Genomic DNA, 19991 nt, shown 5'->3' with positions numbered 1-19991 from the left:
GTGAGTGGAGAGACTCAAAATAAATTCTATTTTGTTCTTGAAACAAAAAAAAGCATTTCACAGAAATAAAAATGTAAAAAAGAAAACAATTTCTCTTCAATAAATCTTATCATATTCACAAATTTTGAAAATATTACTTATTGTTGGTACAAGAGTCAACTTCAAAAAGTGACATTTCAGTCAAGATACAGTTTAACCAGTGAGGGTTTTTTTTTTCTTTCAGTTTTTCGTTTTTTATTTTATGATTTACACATGTTTTAGGCACTTTATAAAAATGGACAGAAAAACATTTATTCATCTTTTTTTCAGGGAGCGATCCAGTTTTCTTCAGGGGTCAGTCAGATGATTTCCATAGAGCCACTTTGCATCAGCAGCATCATGCTCCAGTGCTCTGTGAGACTTTATAGTCCTGAGACATGATGGCTGGATGATTGACAGCTGTCTCTGATTTCAGCACAAGCCACAGACGTCGTCCTCATCCAAACCATGACTTTGGTCTCCGTCCTCATCTGGACTGTCCTCTGCTGCTGCTGCTTGACAGGTAAAGTGCAGAGAATCCAACTCCTCTCCTCTATGAACATCAGTCCCTGTGAAATGAAGCCACAGAAGCATGAAGCTGCTTGATGATTTTGTGTGTGTGTGTGTGTCCTCAGAGTCCAGAGGCCAGGTCACACTGACTCAGCCTGGAGCAGTGAGCTCTGCTCCTGGAGGCACCGTCACCATCCCATGTCGGACCAGTCAGAGTGTTTATAATGGGGACCGCTTGGCTTGGTACCAGCAGAGAGATGGAGAAACTCCTAAACGGCTCATTTATACAACTAGCACTCGACAATCAGGGACTCCAGATCGTTTTACAGGCAGTGGATCAAACAGTGACTTCACTCTGACCATCAGTGGAGTCCAGACTGAAGATGCAGCAGTTTACTACTGCCAGGGTGAATTTAACATCAACAGTCAGTATGTGTTCACACAGTGAAAAAGAGTTGTAAAAAAACCTCCCTGAGTCAGAGTGAAGAGGAACCACAGTGACTGCTGCAGCTGGAAGCTACTGCAGAGACTGACACACTTCACTGAGAATAGACACATTCAAGGCTATAACTTAATTTTGAGTAAATATATTATTTAAAATTTTAAAATGTTGCTATCAAGTCTTTTTTAAATTAATAATTAAAACTATTATTATCATTGCAAAACTAGAGTCATGATAAACATTTTTAAGACCTCTGAAACTCTAATCATGAACCAAATTTGAGCTCATCACCAACTTTTGTCTTAACTATCTGATATTTAGAAAAGTAATTGAATAAATGCGGTTCCCTTGTTGTGACAAATGGAACAACCAATAGAAAAAGTTTAATAATTCTGGCCATTGCATGACAACTTCAAGAAGGATGGTTGATGTTTGAGAAAATAAAATCTTCACATTGACAAGTGTCCAGACCCCCTTCGAAAGACACGATTTGAGTAGTGAGTCTCAAAGTGGATTTCTCACTATGCAGATGATAACTTACACAACATTGAAAACAATATTAAGTCCTTTCAAGATTATCTTGGCAATAAAGGATAGTTTTGATGAAAACACCAATATTGTAAGAACCTTGTCATCTTCTCTAAAGCCATATGAAAAAAAATATTGATTTAAAAATGTTGTTTCAACCCAACATATTAATAAAGTGACTCCCATGAATGAAATGAGCAGTAGAGACTTTACTGATACAAATGAGACATGTTTTATTGTTCCAAGATCATGAAGACAAAGCAGGAAATGCTGCTGTGTGGACAGACAGAGAGAAGCGGAGACAGAGAGCAGACTGAGAGTCAAAGCAGTAGCAGAGTCCCAGTGAGTCAGGTCAGGACTGGGAACACTGGTCTCTCCTCAGTGTCTCTGACAGTGTAGCCTGGGAGCCCTGGCTGGCCTGGCAGGTGACAGTGGCCATTTCCCCCCACTGCTGTGCAGTGAGGCTCAGGGTGCTGCTCCAACTGTAGAGGCCGTCCTTCTCCAGCACCGCAGGGCTCCTGCTCTCATCCAAACTGCTGCTGCTGCCGCTGCTGCTGAGCAGCTTCCAGGACAGACTCCAGTCTGAGGGGAAGCCCTTGCTGGCCACACACAAGACTGTGGCCTTTCCCTGATCCAGTTGCTCAGTGGAGGGGGGCAGAACCGTCAGGGTGGGAGGGACATCACCTATAGGAGACAGCAATCAGTCACTCAGTCAAGCAGGAGACACCTGGACACCTTCACACTGTGAGAGTTCATCTGGTCCTCAGAGGAGTTTGTGTCAGCTGCCTTTTCTGCTCCACCAGTCACTGACTCACACATTGTTTCACTTCCTCTCAACGAGCTCCTCACGCACATCAGCACTCAGACAATCAACAGTCAGAAATGGGAAGAAATACACTTAAATGAAAATATCTTCAGTAAATCCATCAAAAGATGAACCACACATGTTGCACACACAAATGAATCAAAGTTAAAACAACTAAATATCTCTTGTGTGCAATTCAAAAGTGAGATTTTTCCAATTCTTCGATTCCGTATCCTTTTTTAAAACTGATTAAATAAACCTCACCAACAGGTTTTCACATTTCACAAGATTTTAACACAGTTTTCAAGTTTTTACCATCTCAACAAAGTCAAGTGCTCAAAATTCTAGTATTTCCGAACATGTAAAGAAAGTTCAGTGAATTAGCTCAGTATTAAAAAGTAACATGGACACAATCTGTGTTAAAATCAAAAAATATATTTATCATTTATAATACCAACAAACTGTAGTTAAATTTTGAAAGTGGTAGATTTAAACTTTATGAGGAAACTTACGTCCAAGATCCAGTCTGGTTCCTCCACCAAAAGTGGCCCACAGTGATACAAAGTCATTGAGGCGCCGTACAAAAACCTCCCCGTGTAGAGAGACACGGCTCTCTGACTTTGACAAAGTCAACTAAACCCCAAATTCCTCTAAAGGCTACATTGGTGCTACTTCATTAAAATGATTTGGACACGTGGTCTGGCTCAGTAAATTGATTATTGTCTGTGTGAATTTCATTGGAATTAAACTTTTTAATAGCAAACTTAGATTTTGGCCCCCAAAAACGAATGTTTCTTGTTCAAAATTATGATTTCAACTGGACAATTTTGGATTTCAAAAGACACAAAATGAAATAAATGAAAGAGTTTCTCTGAAATAGTGATTGCAATTATCAAGCTTTACTTACGTCCAAGATCCAGTCTGGTCCCTCCACCAAACGTGTACCACAGTGATACAAAGTCATTGAGGCGCCGTACAAAAACCCCTCAGTGTAGAGAGACACGGCTCTCTGACTTTGACAAAGTCAACTGAACCAGAAATGTGCCATCATGCGACTTGAGTATTAATTATCCAAGTTTTCAACATTTGTTTCTGTCTGAATAAACTAATTAATTTTATTGCCAAAGTCAATTATTTTGTTAATGTAAACGAAAAAAAATTCATGGAAAAGTTGTTTCATGAACAATGCAAAAGTAAAAAGAGAAAACAATTTGTCTTCCATTGTAAAAGTGATATTTCAACATTTTTCTTTCCATTCAACATCCAATCTGGGTCGCCTACCAAAAGGCCATCACAGTGATACAAAGTCAATGAGGCACCATAAAAAACAAACAAACAAACAAACAAACAAACAAACAAACTGTAAAGAAGACCTTTATCTATATCTGAGTCCCTGATCTGTTGTTAGAATGAATTTGTCCAGAATTAAATGGAATAATTCTGACACTATACACAATGTTGAAACACTTTCATCTAAATAATGGAGCCTGTATTTGCTTTCAAACATTCAACAGCCATTTGAAAATGCATAAAATCGGAGTCCAAATCAACATCAGGACAAAGAAAATGACCTGTTTGAAAGAAAGCAGTGCAGTTTTCTGCAGGGGTCAGTCAGATGATTTCCATAGAGCCACTTTGCATGAGCAGCATCATGCTCCAGTGCTCTGGGAAACTTTATAGTCCTGAGACATGATGGCTGGATGATTGACAGCTGTCTCTGATTTCGAAAATATTACTTATTGTTGGTGCAAGAGACAACTTTGGATCAAAAAGTGAAATTTCAGTCAAGATACAGTTTAACCAGTGGGTTTTGTTTTTTTTTCTTTCAGTTTTTCAGTTGTTACTTTTTGATTTACACATTTTTTAGATGCTTTCTAACAGTGGACAGAAAAAACATTTATTCATCTTTTTGTAAGGGAGCTATTCAATTTTCTGCAGGGGTCAGTCAGATGATTTCCATAGAGCCACTTTGCATGAGCAGCATCATGCTCCAGTGCTCTGGGAGACTTTATAGTCCTGAGACATGATGGCTGGATGATTGACAGCTGTCTCTGATTTCAGCACAAGCCACAGACGTCGTCCTCATCCAAACCATGACTTTGGTCTCCGTCCTCATCTGGACTGTCCTCTGCTGCTGCTGCTTGACAGGTAAAGTGCAGAGAATCCAACTCCTCTCCTCTATGAACATCAGTCCCTGTGAAATGAAGCCACAGAAGCATGAAGCTGCTTGATGTTTTTTTTTTGTGTGTGTGTCCTCAGAGTCCAGAGGCCAGGTCACAGTGACTCAGCCGGGAGCAGTGAGCTCTGCTCCTGGAGGCACCGTCACCATCCCATGTCGGACCAGTCAGAGTGTTTATAGTGGGAACTACCTGCACTGGTACCAGCAGAGAGATGGAGAAGCTCCTAAACTGCTCATTTATTATACTAGCAATCGATACTCAGGAACTCCAGATCGTTTTACAGGCAGTGGATCAAACACTGACTTCACTCTGACCATCAGTGGAGTCCAGACTGAAGATGCAGCAGTTTACTACTGTCAGAGTCAGCATTACATCAACAGTCAATGGGTGTTCACACAGTGAAAAACGGTCGTACAAAAACCTCCCTGAGTCAGAGTGAAGAGGAACCACAGTGACTGCTGCAGCTGGAAGCTACTGCAGAGACTGACACACTTCACTGAGAATAGACACAGACAAATTTAAAATGTGGAATTTTTCACATTCTGAATTCATTTAAAAAATAAAATTGGAATAAATCTTTAAAAAAACTTAAACACATTATTATTGAACATTTAGAGCCATTGGAAACTTTAAGACCGTTCCTCTGAAACACTCATCTCTTATCAAAAGTCTGACATTAACTAATGAAAAGCCATCTCATATTTAAAAGAGTTGTCCATTTAAAGTGATTCACTTCTTTAGATGAATGAAAAAAAAGTCACAAAGCCTAGTTACCCTTTCGCTAATGTTGCCATTGACCTGTGGACAAAGTTTGATGTTCCAGGCCATTACATCACAATCAGTTGATTGAAGATTGGTATATGAGAAAAGAAAAATCCTCTTCATGTTTACAAATGAGAAGATTCCCTTCACAATAATGAATCTTCAGCTGGAGATGCCAGAGGTGAGACTCCAAGTGGATTTCTTATTATGCAGATGATAACCTTAATTACGTTGAAAACATGACAAAGCCTCATTAAAGAGTGTCTTTATTCTGAAGAATAATTTCAATAAAACATAAACATTGTAAGGACATTATGATCTTCTCCAAGAATAATGTGACAGAAATATTTATTTGAAAATGTTTGTTTTACACAAAATGAAGAGAGTGAAATGAAATTTTCACCTCAACATATCATTGATGAGACTTGCATGAATCAAATGAGCAGTAGAGACTTTAGTGTTGTAAGCATGGGACATTTTTAATTGTTCAAAAATCATGACGACGCGGATCTCTGTCAATTTGTGCAAAAAATACATTTAATTTTGTCATTTAAAAATGTTGCATTTTGCACAAATAAAAATGTAAAAAAATTAAACAATTTCTCTTTAAAAAAATCATATAATATTCACCAATTTTGAAAATATTACCTATTGTTGCTGAAGGGACCAAAACATTGTTCTAAAAATGGAATGTCAGTCAAGATACAACTTTCAACTCTAAATCATTTTTATTAAAGTTTTATTTATTCATCATTATTATTATTATTTTTTTGTTTTTGTTTCACATTTTTTAAGATACCTTTTAACACTGGACAAAAGGAACACATATATTCATCTTTTTTGAGGGAAGGTCCCATAGGGGTCAGTCAGATGATTTCCATAGAGCCACTTTGCATCAGCAGCATCATGCTCCAGTGCTCTGGGAGACTTTATAGTCCTGAGACATGATGGCTGGATGATTGACAGCTGTCTCTGATTTCAGCACAAGCCACAGACGTCGTCCTCATCCAAACCATGACTTTGGTCTCCGTCCTCATCTGGACTGTCCTCTGCTGCTGCTGCTTGACAGGTAAAGTGCAGAGAATCCAACTCCTCTCCTCTATGAACATCAGTCCCTGTGAAATGAAGCCACAGAAGCATGAAGCTGCTTGATGTTTTTGTGTGTGTGTGTGTGTCCTCAGAGTCCAGAGGCCAGGTCACAGTGACTCAGCCTGGAGCAGTGAGCTCTGCTCCTGGAGGCACCGTCTCCATCCCATGTCACACCAGTCAGAGTGTTTATAATGGGAACTGCTTGGCTTGGTACCAGCAGAGAGATGGAGAAACTCCTAAACTGCTCATTTATACAACTAGCACTCGATACTCAGGAACTCCAGATCGTTTTACAGGCAGTGGATCAAACACTGACTTCACTCTGACCATCAGTGGAGTCCAGACTGAAGATGCAGCAGTTTACTACTGTCAGAGTTATCATTACATCAACAGTCAAGTTGTGTTCACACAGTGAAAAAGAGTTGTACAAAAACCTCCCTGAGTCAGAGTGAAGAGGAACCACAGTGACTGCTGCAGCTGGAAGCTACTGCAGAGACTGACACACTTCACTGGCCACACACACAAACACACTGAGAGCAAAAATAAAATCGACACAAATAAATGCAATAATAATTATTAACAGGAAATGATTTTCCCAAAAGTTTCTACTCATGGACATAGCTCTTCTTTCAGATGAAGCTGTGACTGTAAATGTGGGGAATGACTTGAGCTTCCTCACTGGTCAGAATCCCCAACATTAAGGCAGTGGGACGGAATCCCTTCAATTATGTCTTGCCTGTGTCCCAGATGAAATGGAAGTGAAAAACGGTCTCTTCACTTTCAGAACGCAGTCTTCCTGGCAACAGAAAGCCATCACTGCTGAACCATGGTAACACTCAGGTTTCAAGACATGAGGGAATCAAATATTTCCACCTATTTCATGTCACCCCTGTGCCACATGGTGGTGCTGTGGTTTGAATGATCACTTCAAGGGTTTGATCCCCAGGCCTTGGGCTTCTCTGTGTGGAGTTCTCATGTTCTCCTGGTGTCTGTGTGGGTTCTCTCCAGGTTCTCTAGCTTCCATCCACAGTCTAAAGACATGGAAGTCAGACAACCAAGAAACGAGAAATTGTCCATATGTTTGTGAGTACATGTGTGAGTGGTTGTTGGTCTCTCAACGTTGCCCAGTGACAAACGGACAACTTTTCCAGTCTGTAAGCCCAGTCTTCACCCAGCGACACTTGGGATGGACTCCAGCAACCCTGTGACCCTGAGTTCAGGAGAAGCAACTGTAGAAAATAGAACAAACAAAACATTTCCCCCCTTTAAACACCTTTAGAAATGAGCAACATAGAATGCATCCTAATTATCAAGGTCAATTGTCAGCAAAAAAAAATCAAGAAGATTTGTTCTGAGTTGCATTGATCTCCATGTCAGAAGATTTAACAGAAGTCTTTCTCTACTGTAATTACAATGATAGTCAAAGAGTTCTACAGTCTTTTCAAGGAAAGTCTTCTTTCAAGATCGTTTCTAGCTAGAAAAACAGCTGGACCATTACTGATGGCTACAGGATGATTGGAAACATCTTCAACCTGAGGGAGTTATGTAGGTCATAATATGAGAGCAGAAGAAGTGGCATCCTCTCCAAGACAGCAGCAGTTCTTGAGGTAGAAGTGGCTTCAAATGAAATGTCACAGTACAAAAAGAAAAAAGTGACCATGAAACTAACAGCAGCTAAAGTGACGAAGAGAACTCTAATAGTCTTGTTGTTGAGATGATTTCCATAGAGCCACTTTGCATCAGCAGCATCATGCTCCAGTGCTCTGGGAGACTTTATAGTCCTGAGACATGATGGCTGGATGATTGACAGCTGTCTCTGATTTCAGCACAAGCCACAGACGTCGTCCTCATCCAAACCATGACTTTGGTCTCCGTCCTCATCTGGACTGTCCTCTGCTGCTGCTGCTTGACAGGTAAAGTGCAGAGAATCCAACTCCTCTCCTCTATGAACATCAGTCCCTGTGAAATGAAGCCACAGAAGCATGAAGCTGCTTGATGTTTTTTTTTGTGTGTGTGTGTCCTCAGAGTCCAGAGGCCAGGTCACAGTGACTCAGCCTGGAGCAGTGAGCTCTGCTCCTGGAGGCACTGTCTCCATCCCATGTCGGACCAGTCAGAGTGTTTATAGTGGGAACCTCTTGGCTTGGTACCAGCAGAGAGATGGAGAAGCTCCTAAACTGCTCATTTATTATGCTAGCACTCGACAATCAGGGACTTCAGATCGTTTTACAGGCAGTGGATCAAACAGTGACTTCACTCTGACCATCAGTGGAGTCCAGACTGAAGATGCAGCAGTTTACTACTGTCAGAGTTTCCATGTCATCAACAGTCAGTATGTGTTCACACAGTGAAAAACAGTCGTACAAAAACCTCCCTGAGTCAGAGTGAAGAGGAACCACAGTGACTGCTGCAGCTGGAAGCTCCTGCAGAGACTGACACACTTCACTGATAATAGACACACACCAAGCTAAAGATACAATTAATTACATTTGGGATTTAGATTTTTTTTTTCTTTAAATAAGCATTGCAGTAAACTCTTTTTCAAAAACAAAAGCATGTTGCTGCTGTGTATTTAAAGCTATTGCTCAACATTTTGAAGACCCTGACTCTGAAACCCTAGAGTCTAATCAGGAATCATCCCTCACACTTGGAAAATTCTCCTGTAAAACCTTCAGTTTAGGCAATAAGAGATGAATCAACTACAGGCCAATTACCAACATTTGTTTAAACTTCCAGATATTGAAAAAACTTACAGTTTAAAAATTATTCACTTTTGATAAATATAATAAATCATGAAAAGCCTCAATGTCCTTCAACCAGAGTTCTCTATGACCTGTGAACAGTTTGATGTTCCAGGCCATTACATCACAATCAGTAGATTGAAGGTTGGTATATGAGAAAAAAAAGATTTTCTTCACGTTTACAAAAGAGTAGATTCACTTCACAGTGATAAATCTCCAGCTGGAGAGGCCTGATGTGAGTGGAGAGACTCAAAATAAATTCTATTTTGTTCTTGAAACAAAAAAAAGCATTTCACAGAAATAAAAATGTAAAAAAGAAAACAATTTCTCTTCAATAAATCTTATCATATTCACAAATTTTGAAAATATTACTTATTGTTGGTACAAGAGTCAACTTCAAAAAGTGACATTTCAGTCAAGATACAGTTTAACCAGTGAGGGTTTTTTTTTTCTTTCAGTTTTTCGTTTTTTATTTTATGATTTACACATGTTTTAGACACTTTATAAAAAATGGACAGAAAAACATTTATTCATCTTTTTTTCAGGGAGCGATCCAGTTTTCTTCAGGGGTCAGTCAGATGATTTCCATAGAGCCACTTTGCATCAGCAGCATCATGCTCCAGTGCTCTGGGAGACTTTATAGTCCTGAGACATGATGGCTGGATGATTGACAGCTGTCTCTGATTTCAGCACAAGCCACAGACGTCGTCCTCATCCAAACCATGACTTTGGTCTCCGTCCTCATCTGGACTGTCCTCTGCTGCTGCTGCTTGACAGGTAAAGTGCAGAGAATCCAACTCCTCTCCTCTATGAACATCAGTCCCTGTGAAATGAAGCCACAGAAGCATGAAGCTGCTTGATGTTTTTTTTTGTGTGTGTGTGTCCTCAGAGTCCAGAGGCCAGGTCACAGTGACTCAGCCTGGAGCAGTGAGCTCTGCTCCTGGAGGCACCGTCTCCATCCCATGTCACATCAGTCAGAGTGTTTATAGTGGGAACTACTTGGCTTGGTACCAGCAGAGAGATGGAGAAGCTCCTAAACTGCTCATTTATACAACTAGCACTCGACAATCAGGGACTCCAGGTCGTTTTACAGGCAGTGGATCAAACAGTGACTTCACTCTGACCATCAGTGGAGTCCAGACTGAAGATGCAGCAGTTTACTACTGTCAGAGTTTCCATGTCATCAACAGTCAGTATGTGTTCACACAGTGAAAAACAGTCGTACAAAAACCTCCCTGAGTCAGAGTGAAGAGGAACCACAGTGACTGCTGCAGCTGGAAGCTACTGCAGAGACTGATACACTTCACTGAGAATAGACACATTCAAGGTTATAACTTAATTTTGAGTAAATATATTATTTACATTTTTAAAATGTTGCAATCAAGTCTTTTTTAAATGAATAATTAAAACTATTATTATCATTGCAAAACTAGAGCCATGTTAAACATTTTTAAGACCTCTGAAACTCTAATCATGATCCAACTTTTAGCTCATCACCAACTTTTGTCTTAACTATCTGATATTTAGAAAAGTAATTGAATAAATGTGGTTCCCTTGTTGTGACAAATGGAACAACCAATAGAAAAAGTTTAATAATTCTGGCCATTGCATGACAACTTCAAGAAGGATGGTTGATGTTTGAGAAAATAATATCTTCACATTGACAAGTGTCCAGACCCCCTTCGAAAGACACGATTTGAGTAGTGAGTCTCAAAGTGGATTTCTCACTATGCAGTTGATAACTTACACAACATTGAAAACAATATTAAGTCCCTTCAAGATTATCTTGGCAATAAAGGATAGTTTTGATGAAAACACCAACATTGTAAGAACCTTGTCATCTTCTCTAAAGCCATATGAAAGAAAATATTGATTTAAAAATGTTGTTTCAACCCAACATATTAACAAAGTGACTCCCATGAATGAAATGAGCAGAAGAGACTTTACTGATACAAATGAGACATGTTTTATTGTTCCAAGATCATGAAGACAAAGCAGGAAATGCTGCTGTGTGGACAGACAGAGAGAAGCGGAGACAGAGAGCAGACTGAGAGTCAAAGCAGTAGCAGAGTCCCAGTGAGTCAGGTCAGGACTGGGAACACTGGTCTCTCCTCAGTGTCTCTGACAGTGTAGCCTGGGAGCCCTGGCTGGCCTGGCAGGTGACAGTGGCCATTTCCCCCCACTGCTGTGCAGTGAGGCTCAGGGTGCTGCTCCAACTGTAGAGGCCGTCCTTCTCCAGCACCGCAGGGCTCCTGCTGTCCTCCCAGCTGCTGCTGCTGCTGCCGCTGCTGAGCAGCTTCCAGGACAGACTCCAGTCTGAGGGGAAGCCCTTGCTGGCCACACACAAGACTGTAGCCTTTCCCTGCTCCAGTTGCTCAGCGGAGGGGGGCAGAACCGTCAGGGTGGGAGGGACATCACCTATAGGAGACAGCAATCAGTCACTCAGTCAAGCAGGAGACACCTGGACACCTTCACACTGTGAGAGTTCATCTGGTCCTCAGAGGAGTTTGTGTCAGCTGCCTTTTCTGCTCCACCAGTCACTGACTCACACATTGTTTCACTTCCTCTCAACGAGCTCCTCACGCACATCAGCACTCAGACAATCAACAGTCAGAAATGGGAAGAAATACACTTAAATGAAAATATCTTCAGTAAATCCATCAAAAGATGAACCACACATGTTGCACACACAAATGAATCAAAGTTAAAACAACTAAATATCTCTTGTGTGCAATTCAAAAGTGAGATTTTTCCAATTCTTCGATTCCGTATACTTTTTTTAAACTGATTAAATAAACCTCACCAACAGGTTTTCACATTTCACAAGATTTTAACACAGTTTTCAAGTTTTAACCATCTCAACAAAGTCAAGTGCTCAAAATTCTAGTATTTCCGAACATGTAAAGAAAGTTCAGTGAAACAGCTCAGTATTAAAAAGTAACATGGACACAATCTGTGTTAAAATCAAAAAATATATTTATCATTTATAATACCAACAAACTGTATTTAAATTTTGAAAGTGGTAGATTTAAACTTTATGAGGAAACTTACGTCCAAGATCCAGTCTGGTTCCTCCACCAAAAGTCCACCACAGTGATACAAAGTCATTGAGGCGCCGTACAAAAACCCCTCAGTGTAGAGAGACACGGCTCTCTGACTTTGACAAAGTCAACTGAACCCAAAATTCCTTCTAATTCAACAATTGAGGTCACTTCATTAAAATTATGAATTTTACACATCTTACTCAATGAAGTGATTAATTTCTGTGTAAACTTTCCTTTAAATTAATTTTTTGCCTCGAAACTTATAGTTTGTCTTCTGAAGACAAGTTGCTTGTTTAAAATTCGTGATTATTTCTCGACAATTTAGGATTTTAAAAGACAAAACAAAATAAATGAAACCGTTTCTATTCAATAATGATTACATTTCAAAAGTTTACTTACGTCCAACAGCCAATCTGGTTCCTCCACCAAAAGGCAACCACAGTGATACAACGTCACTGAGGCGCTGTACAAAAACCCCTCAGTGTAGAGAGACACGGCTCTCTGACTTTGACAAATTCAGCTAAACACACATTTTTTTTTTAATCATGCAACTTAAGGACTAACATAATTATTTTCTCAATGCTTTCTGCCTGAATAAATTGATTTATTTTCTGTCCAAATTCCAAAATCCTTTAATTTTCTATTGCAATATCTTTTAATATCTAGAATTTGTAAAAATAAACAAATAGATTAAAAAAATAAGAATTTTTCCCCCTTGGGAAAAGTAAATATTTTAGAAAAATACAAAACGGAAAAGAGATAATTTCTTTTCAATAGTTTTGATTTTTTTTTTACAAACTACTACTTATGTCTCCATCCAGTGTGGTTCCTCCACTGAAAGGCAACTGCAGTGAAACAAAGTCATTCAGACGCTGTCCAAAAACCTTTTAGTGGATGAGGGACATGACTCCCTGACTCTGTCACACAATCAAGCAACTCACTCTGAAATGAATCATTCTTTGTAGATAGATAAAAACTGCACACACCATTAAGTTTGTGAGAACTTGGTCATGACCTGATTTTATTTTGAACAAATCAAATATTACTATTCACATTTCCCCTACGTTTTTACTCCAACCTGGACATGAAGTGTAATTCAACATTAGTATAAAAGTACCAGAGTCGATCAAAATTCCTGTTTCTATTAGGTAAGGTTTTTCAAATTGATCACTGAAAAGGAAATAGGTGTGCAAATACAATAAACACTGTGATACATATATATATAAAAGGTAGTTGTATTTCCTTTTAAACATAAATAAGCATAATAAAAATGCACAGCGGAAGATTCCAGAAGGGAGCGGTCCAGTTTTCTGCAGGGGTCAGTCAGATGATTTCCATAGAGCCACTTTGCATCAGCAGCATCATGCTCCAGTGCTCTGGGAGACTTTATAGTCCTGAGACATGATGGCTGGATGATTGACAGCTGTCTCTGATTTCAGCACAAGCCACAGACGTCGTCCTCATCCAAACCATGACTTTGGTCTCCGTCCTCATCTGGACTGTCCTCTGCTGCTGCTGCTTGACAGGTAAAGTGCAGAGAATCCAACTCCTCTCCTCTATGAACATCAGTCCCTGTGAAATGAAGCCACAGAAGCATGAAGCTGCTTGATGTTTTTTTTTGTGTGTGTGTGTCCTCAGAGTCCAGAGGCCAGGTCACACTGACTCAGCCTGGAGCAGTGAGCTCTGCTCCTGGAGGCACCGTCTCCATCCCATGTCGGACCAGTCAGAGTGTTTATAGTGGGAACTACCTGCACTGGTACCAGCAGAGAGATGGAGAAACTCCTAAACTGCTCATTTATTTAATTAGCAATCGATACTCAGGAACTCCAGATCGTTTTACAGGCAGTGGATCAAACAGTGACTTCACTCTGACCATCAGTGGAGTCCAGACTGAAGATGCAGCAGTTTACTACTGCCAGGGTGAATTTAACATCAACAGTCAGTGGCTGTTCACACAGTGAAAAACAGTCGTACAAAAACCTCCCTGAGTCAGAGTGAAGAGGAACCACAGTGACTGCTGCAGCTGGAAGCTACTGCAGAGACCGACACACTTCACTGGCCACACACACAAACACACTGAGTGCAAAAATAAAACTGACACAAATAAATGCAATAATAAATATTAACAGGAAATGATTCTCCCAAAGGTTTATACTCATGGACATAGCTCCTCTGCCAGATGAAGCTGTGCCTGGAAATGTCAAAACTTTTGATTTTTTGGCAATATCATCATTTTGGAAATGACTTGAGCTTCCTCACTGGTCAGAATCCCCAACATTAAGGCAGTGGGACGGAATCCCTTCAATGCTGTCTTGCCTGTGTCCCAGATGAAATGGAAGTGAAAAACGGTCTCTTCACTTTCAGAACGCAGTCTTCCTGGCAACAGAAAGCCATCACTGCTGAACCATGGCAACACTCAGGTTTCAAGACACGAGGGAATCAAATATTTCCACCTATTTCATGTCACCCCTGTGCCACATGGTGGTGCTGTGGTTTGAATGATCACTTCAAGGGTTTGATCCCCAGGCCTTGGGCTTCTCTGTGTGGAGTTCTCATGTTCTCCCGGTGTCTGTGTGGGTTCTCCCCAGGTTCTCTGGCTTCCATCCACAGTCCAAAGACATGGAAGTCAGACAACCAAGAAACGAGAAATTGTCCATATGTTTGTGAGTACATGTGTGAGTGGTTGTTGGTCTCTCAACGTTGCCCAGTGACAAACGGACAACTTTTCCAGTCTGTAAGCCCAGTCTTCACCCAGCGACACTTGGGATGGACTCCAGCAACCCTGTGACCCTGAGTTCAGGAGAAGCAACTGTAGAAAATAGAACAAACAAAACATTTCCCCCCTTTAAACCCCTTTAGAAATGAGCAACATAGAATGCATCCTAATTACCAATATCAATTGTCAGCAAAAAAAATCAAGAAGATTTGTTCTGAGTTGCATTGATCTCCATGTCAGAAGATTTAACAGGTGTCTTTCTCTACTGTAATTACAATGATAGTCAAAGAGTTCTACAGTCTTTTCAAGGAAAGTCTTCTTTCAAGATCGTTTCTAGCTAGAAAAACAGCTGGACCATTACTGATGGCTACAGGATGATTGGAAACATCTTCAACCTGAGGGAGTTATGTAGGTCATAATATGAGAGCAGAAGCAGTGGCATCCTCTCCAAGACAGCAGCAGTTCTTGAGGTAGAAGTGGCTTCAAATGAAATGTCACAGTACAAAAAGAAAAAAGTGACCATGAAACTAACAGCAGCTAAAGTGACGAAGAGAACTCTAATAGTCTTGTTGTTAAGATGATTTCCATAGAACCACTTTGCATGAGCAGCATCATGCTCCAGTGCTCTGGGAGACTTTATAGTCCTGAGACATGATGGCTGGATGATTGACAGCTGTCTCTGATTTCAGCACAAGCCACAGACGTCGTCCTCATCCAAACCATGACTTTGGTCTCCGTCCTCATCTGGACTGTCCTCTGCTGCTGCTGCTTGACAGGTAAAGTGCAGAGAATCCAACTCCTCTCCTCTATGAACATCAGTCCCTGTGAAATGAAGCCACAGAAGCATGAAGCTGCTTGATGTTTTTGTGTGTGTGTGTGTCCTCAGAGTCCAGAGGCCAGGTCACAGTGACTCAGCCTGGAGCAGTGAGCTCTGCTCCTGGAGGCACCGTCTCCATCCCATGTCACATCAGTCAGAGTGTTCATGGTGGGAACCACTTGGCTTGGTACCAGCAGAGAGATGGAGAAGCTCCTAAACTGCTCATTTATTATGCTAGCACTCGACAATCAGGGACTCCAGATCGTTTTACAGGCAGTGGATCAAACAGTGACTTCACTCTGACCATCAGTGGAGTCCAGACTGAAGATGCAGCAGTTTACTACTGTCAGAGTTATCATTACATCAACAGTCAAGTTGTGTTCACACAGTGAAAAACAGTCGTACAAAAACCTCCCTCAGTCAAATGGAAGAGGAACCACAGTGACTGCTGTAGCTGGAAGCTACTGCAGAGACGGACACACTTCACTGATAATAGACACACACCAAGCTAAAGATACAATTAATTACATTTGGGATTTAGATTTTTTTTTCTTTAAATAAGCATTGCAGTAAACTCTTTTTCAAAAACAAAAGCATGTTGCTGCTGTGAATTTAAAGCTATTGCTCAACATTTTGAAGACCCTGACTCTGAAACCCTAGAGTCTAATCAGGAATCATCCCTCACACTTGGAAAGTTCTCCTGTAAAACCTTCAGTTTAGGCAATAAGAGATGAATCAACTACAGGCCAATTACCAACATTTGTTTCAACTTCCAGATATTGAAAAAACTTACAGTTTAAAAATTATTCACTTTTGATAAATATTATAAATCATGAAAAGCCTCAATGTCCTTCAACTAGAGTTCTCTATGACCTGTGAACAGTTTGATGTTCCAGGCCATTACATCACAATCAGTTGGTTGAAGGTTGGTATATGAGAAAAAAAATCCTCTTCACATTTACAAAAGAGTAGATTCACTTCACAGTGATAAATCTCCAGCTGGAGAGGCCTGATGTGAGTGAAGAGACTCAAAATAAATTCTATTTTGTTCTTGAAACAAAAAAAAGCATTTCACAGAAATAAAAATGTAAAAAAGAAAACAATTTCTGTTCAATAAATCTTATCATATTCACAAATTTTGAAAATATTACTTATTGTTGGTACAAGAGTCAACTTCAAAAAGTGACATTTCAGTCAAGATACAGTTTAACCAGTGAGGGTTTTTTTTTTCTTTCAGTTTTTCGTTTTTTATTTTATGATTTACACATGTTTTAGGCACTTTATAAAAACGGACAGAAAAACATTTATTCATCTTTTTTTCAGGGAGCGATCCAGTTTTCTTCAGGGGTCAGTCAGATGATTTCCATAGAGCCACTTTGCATGAGCAGCATCATGCTCCAGTGCTCTGGGAGACTTTATAGTCCTGAGACATGATGGCTGGATGATTGACAGCTGTCTCTGATTTCAGCACAAGCCACAGACGTCGTCCTCATCCAAACCATGACTTTGGTCTCCGTCCTCATCTGGACTGTCCTCTGCTGCTGCTGCTTGACAGGTAAAGTGCAGAGAATCCAACTCCTCTCCTCTATGAACATCAGTCCCTGTGAAATGAAGCCACAGAAGCATGAAGCTGCTTGATGGTTTTGTGTGTGTGTGTGTGTGTGTGTGTGTGTGTCCTCAGAGTCCAGAGGCCAGGTCACAGTGACTCAGCCTGGAGCAGTGAGCTCTGCTCCTGGAGGCACCGTCACCATCCCATGTCGGATCAGTCAGAGTGTTCATGGTGGGAACTACTTGGCTTGGTACCAGCAGAGAGATGGAGAAACTCCTAAACTGCTCATTTATACAACTAGCACTCGACACTCAGGGACTTCAGATCGTTTTACAGGCAGTGGATCAAACACTGACTTCACTCTGACCATCAGTGGAGTCCAGACTGAAGATGCAGCAGTTTACTACTGTCAGAGTTTCCATGTCATCAACAGTCAGTATGTGTTCACACAGTGAAAAAGAGTCGTACAAAAACCTCCCTGAGTCAGAGTGAAGAGGAACCACAGTGACTGCTGCAGCTGGAAGCTACTGCAGAGACTGACACACTTCACTGAGAATAGACACATTCTGAGCTAAAAAGCCATGCAGTAAACCCTTAAAAAAAAAAAAACATAACACATTGCTTCTGCTAATTCAAAGATTTAATTTTATTTAAGACCCTGATTCTGAAACTAATGTCTTATCTGGAATCATCCCTCACACTTGGAAAGTTCTCTTGTTAAACCTTCAGTTTAGGCAATAAGAGATGAATCAACAATAGGCCCATTCCCAACAGTTTTTCAACTTCCAGATATTGAAAAATGTTACAGTTTAAAAATGATCAACTTCTTTTGATAAATATAATAAATCGTGAAAAGCCTCAATGTCCTTCAACTAGAGTTCTCTATGACCTGTGAACAGTTTGATGCTCCAGGCCATTACATCACAATCAGTTGATTTGAAGGTTGGTATATGAGAAAAAAAAAATCCTCTTTACGTCTACAAATGAGAAGGTTCCCTTCACAATGATAAATCTCCAGCTGGAGAGGCCAGAGGTGAGTGGAGAGACTCCAAGTGGATTTCTCATTATGCAGATGATAATACAAATTATATTAAAAACATGATGAAGTCTACTCAAGATTGTCTTAATTGTAATAAATAATTTGAATAAAAAACATAAACACTGTAAGAACATTACCATCTTCCCCACGAATAATGTGACAGAAATATATATTTGAAAATGTTTGTTTTACCCAAAATGAACGGATTGAAATGAATCAAACCAATACATCAACGATGAGACTTGCATGAATCAAATGAGCAGGAGAGACTTTACTGCTGTACGCATGAGACATTTTTAATTGTTCCAAAATCATGATGACACGGCTGTCTGACTTTAACAAAGTAATTTGAAATCCAAATTTTTGATGATGCCACACATACTGTCAAATAAAATGCATTAGTTACTGGGAGTCAATTAGCTTCTTGATGTAGAAGGAAAAGTTTTCTTTTTAGTAAGTGTAATTTTTTCACAAAAATAAAAAGGTAAAAAAATAAATGAATCTCTCTTCAAAAAATGTTATCATTTTCACAAATTTCAAAAATATTACTTATTGTTGGTAAAAGGGCCAACTGTAGTTCAAAAAGTGGCATGCCAGTCAAGATACAGTGTCACCTCTGAGACATTTATTTATTTATTTTTTTAATTTTTAATTTTAAATTTACACATTTTTAAACACTATGTAACACTAGACAACAAAAAAATATATATTCATCTTTTATTTTTTTTATTTTTTTAAGGGAGCTATTAAGTTTTCTGCAGGGGTCAGTCAGATGATTTCCATAGAGCCACTTTGCATCAGCGGCATCATGCTCCAGTGCTCTGGGAGACTTTATAGTCCTGAGACATGATGGCTGGATGATTGACAGCTGTCTCTGATTTCAGCACAAGCCACAGACGTCGTCCTCATCCAAACCATGACTTTGGTCTCCGTCCTCATCTGGACTGTCCTCTGCTGCTGCTGCTTGACAGGTAAAGTGCAGAGAATCCAACTCCTCTCCTCTATGAACATCAGTCCCTGTGAAATGAAGCCACAGAAGCATGAAGCTGCTTGATGTTTTTTTGTGTGTGTGTGTCCTCAGAGTCCAGAGGCCAGGTCACAGTGACTCAGCCTGGAGCAGTGAGCTCTGCTCCTGGAGGCACCGTCTCCATCCCATGTCACATCAGTCAGAGTGTTTATAATGGGAACCTCTTGGCTTGGTACCAGCAGAGAGATGGAGAAACTCCTAAACTGCTCATTTATACAACTAGCACTCGACAATCAGGGACTCCAGATCGTTTTACAGGCAGTGGATCAAACAGTGACTTCACTCTGACCATCAGTGGAGTCCAGACTGAAGATGCAGCAGTTTACTACTGTCAGAGTCTTCATAGCATCAACAGTCAGTGGGTGTTTACACAGTGAAAAACAGTCGTACAAAAACCTCCCTGAGTCAGAGTGAAGAGGAACCACAGTGACTGCTGCAGCTGGAAGCTACTGCAGAGACTGACACACTTCACTGAGAATAGATACATTCAAAGCTATAACTTATTTTTGAGTAAATATATTATTTACATTTTTCATATGTTGTAATCAAGTCTTTTCAAAACGAATAATTAAAACAATTATGACTATTGCAAACCTAGAGCCATTATTAAACATCTTTAAGACACTCACTCTAAAACTCCAATCATGAACCAACTTTGAGCTCATCCCCAACTTTTTTCTGAACTATCAGATATTCAGAAAAGTAAGTCATTAAATGTGGTTCCCTC

At 40.1% G+C, this 19991-nt stretch overlaps 2 gene segments (V, D, J or C); both read right to left on the bottom strand.

Annotated features, from left to right (window-relative positions):
• Positions 1-1706: 1706 nt before the first annotated feature.
• On the bottom strand, positions 1707-9192 carry LOC142899125 (Ig kappa-b4 chain C region-like). The segment is given in 3 exon segments: positions 1707-2182; positions 3211-3288; positions 9165-9192. Coding segments are annotated over 3 exon segments (438 nt in total).
• Positions 9193-11014: 1822 nt separating this feature from the next.
• Positions 11015-12311, bottom strand: LOC142899124 (Ig kappa-b4 chain C region-like). The segment is given in 3 exon segments: positions 11015-11490; positions 12124-12201; positions 12308-12311. Coding segments are annotated over 3 exon segments (414 nt in total).
• Between the last annotated feature and the right edge of the window lie 7680 nt (positions 12312-19991).

Source organism: Nelusetta ayraudi, unplaced genomic scaffold (genome assembly GCF_046127955.1).
Source record: "Nelusetta ayraudi isolate G7.1 ecotype Tasmania unplaced genomic scaffold, CSIRO-AGI_Nayr_v1 ptg000071l, whole genome shotgun sequence".
Lineage (NCBI taxonomy): Eukaryota > Metazoa > Chordata > Actinopteri > Tetraodontiformes > Monacanthidae > Nelusetta > Nelusetta ayraudi.
This window is presented reverse-complemented; position numbering and strand designations above follow the sequence as displayed.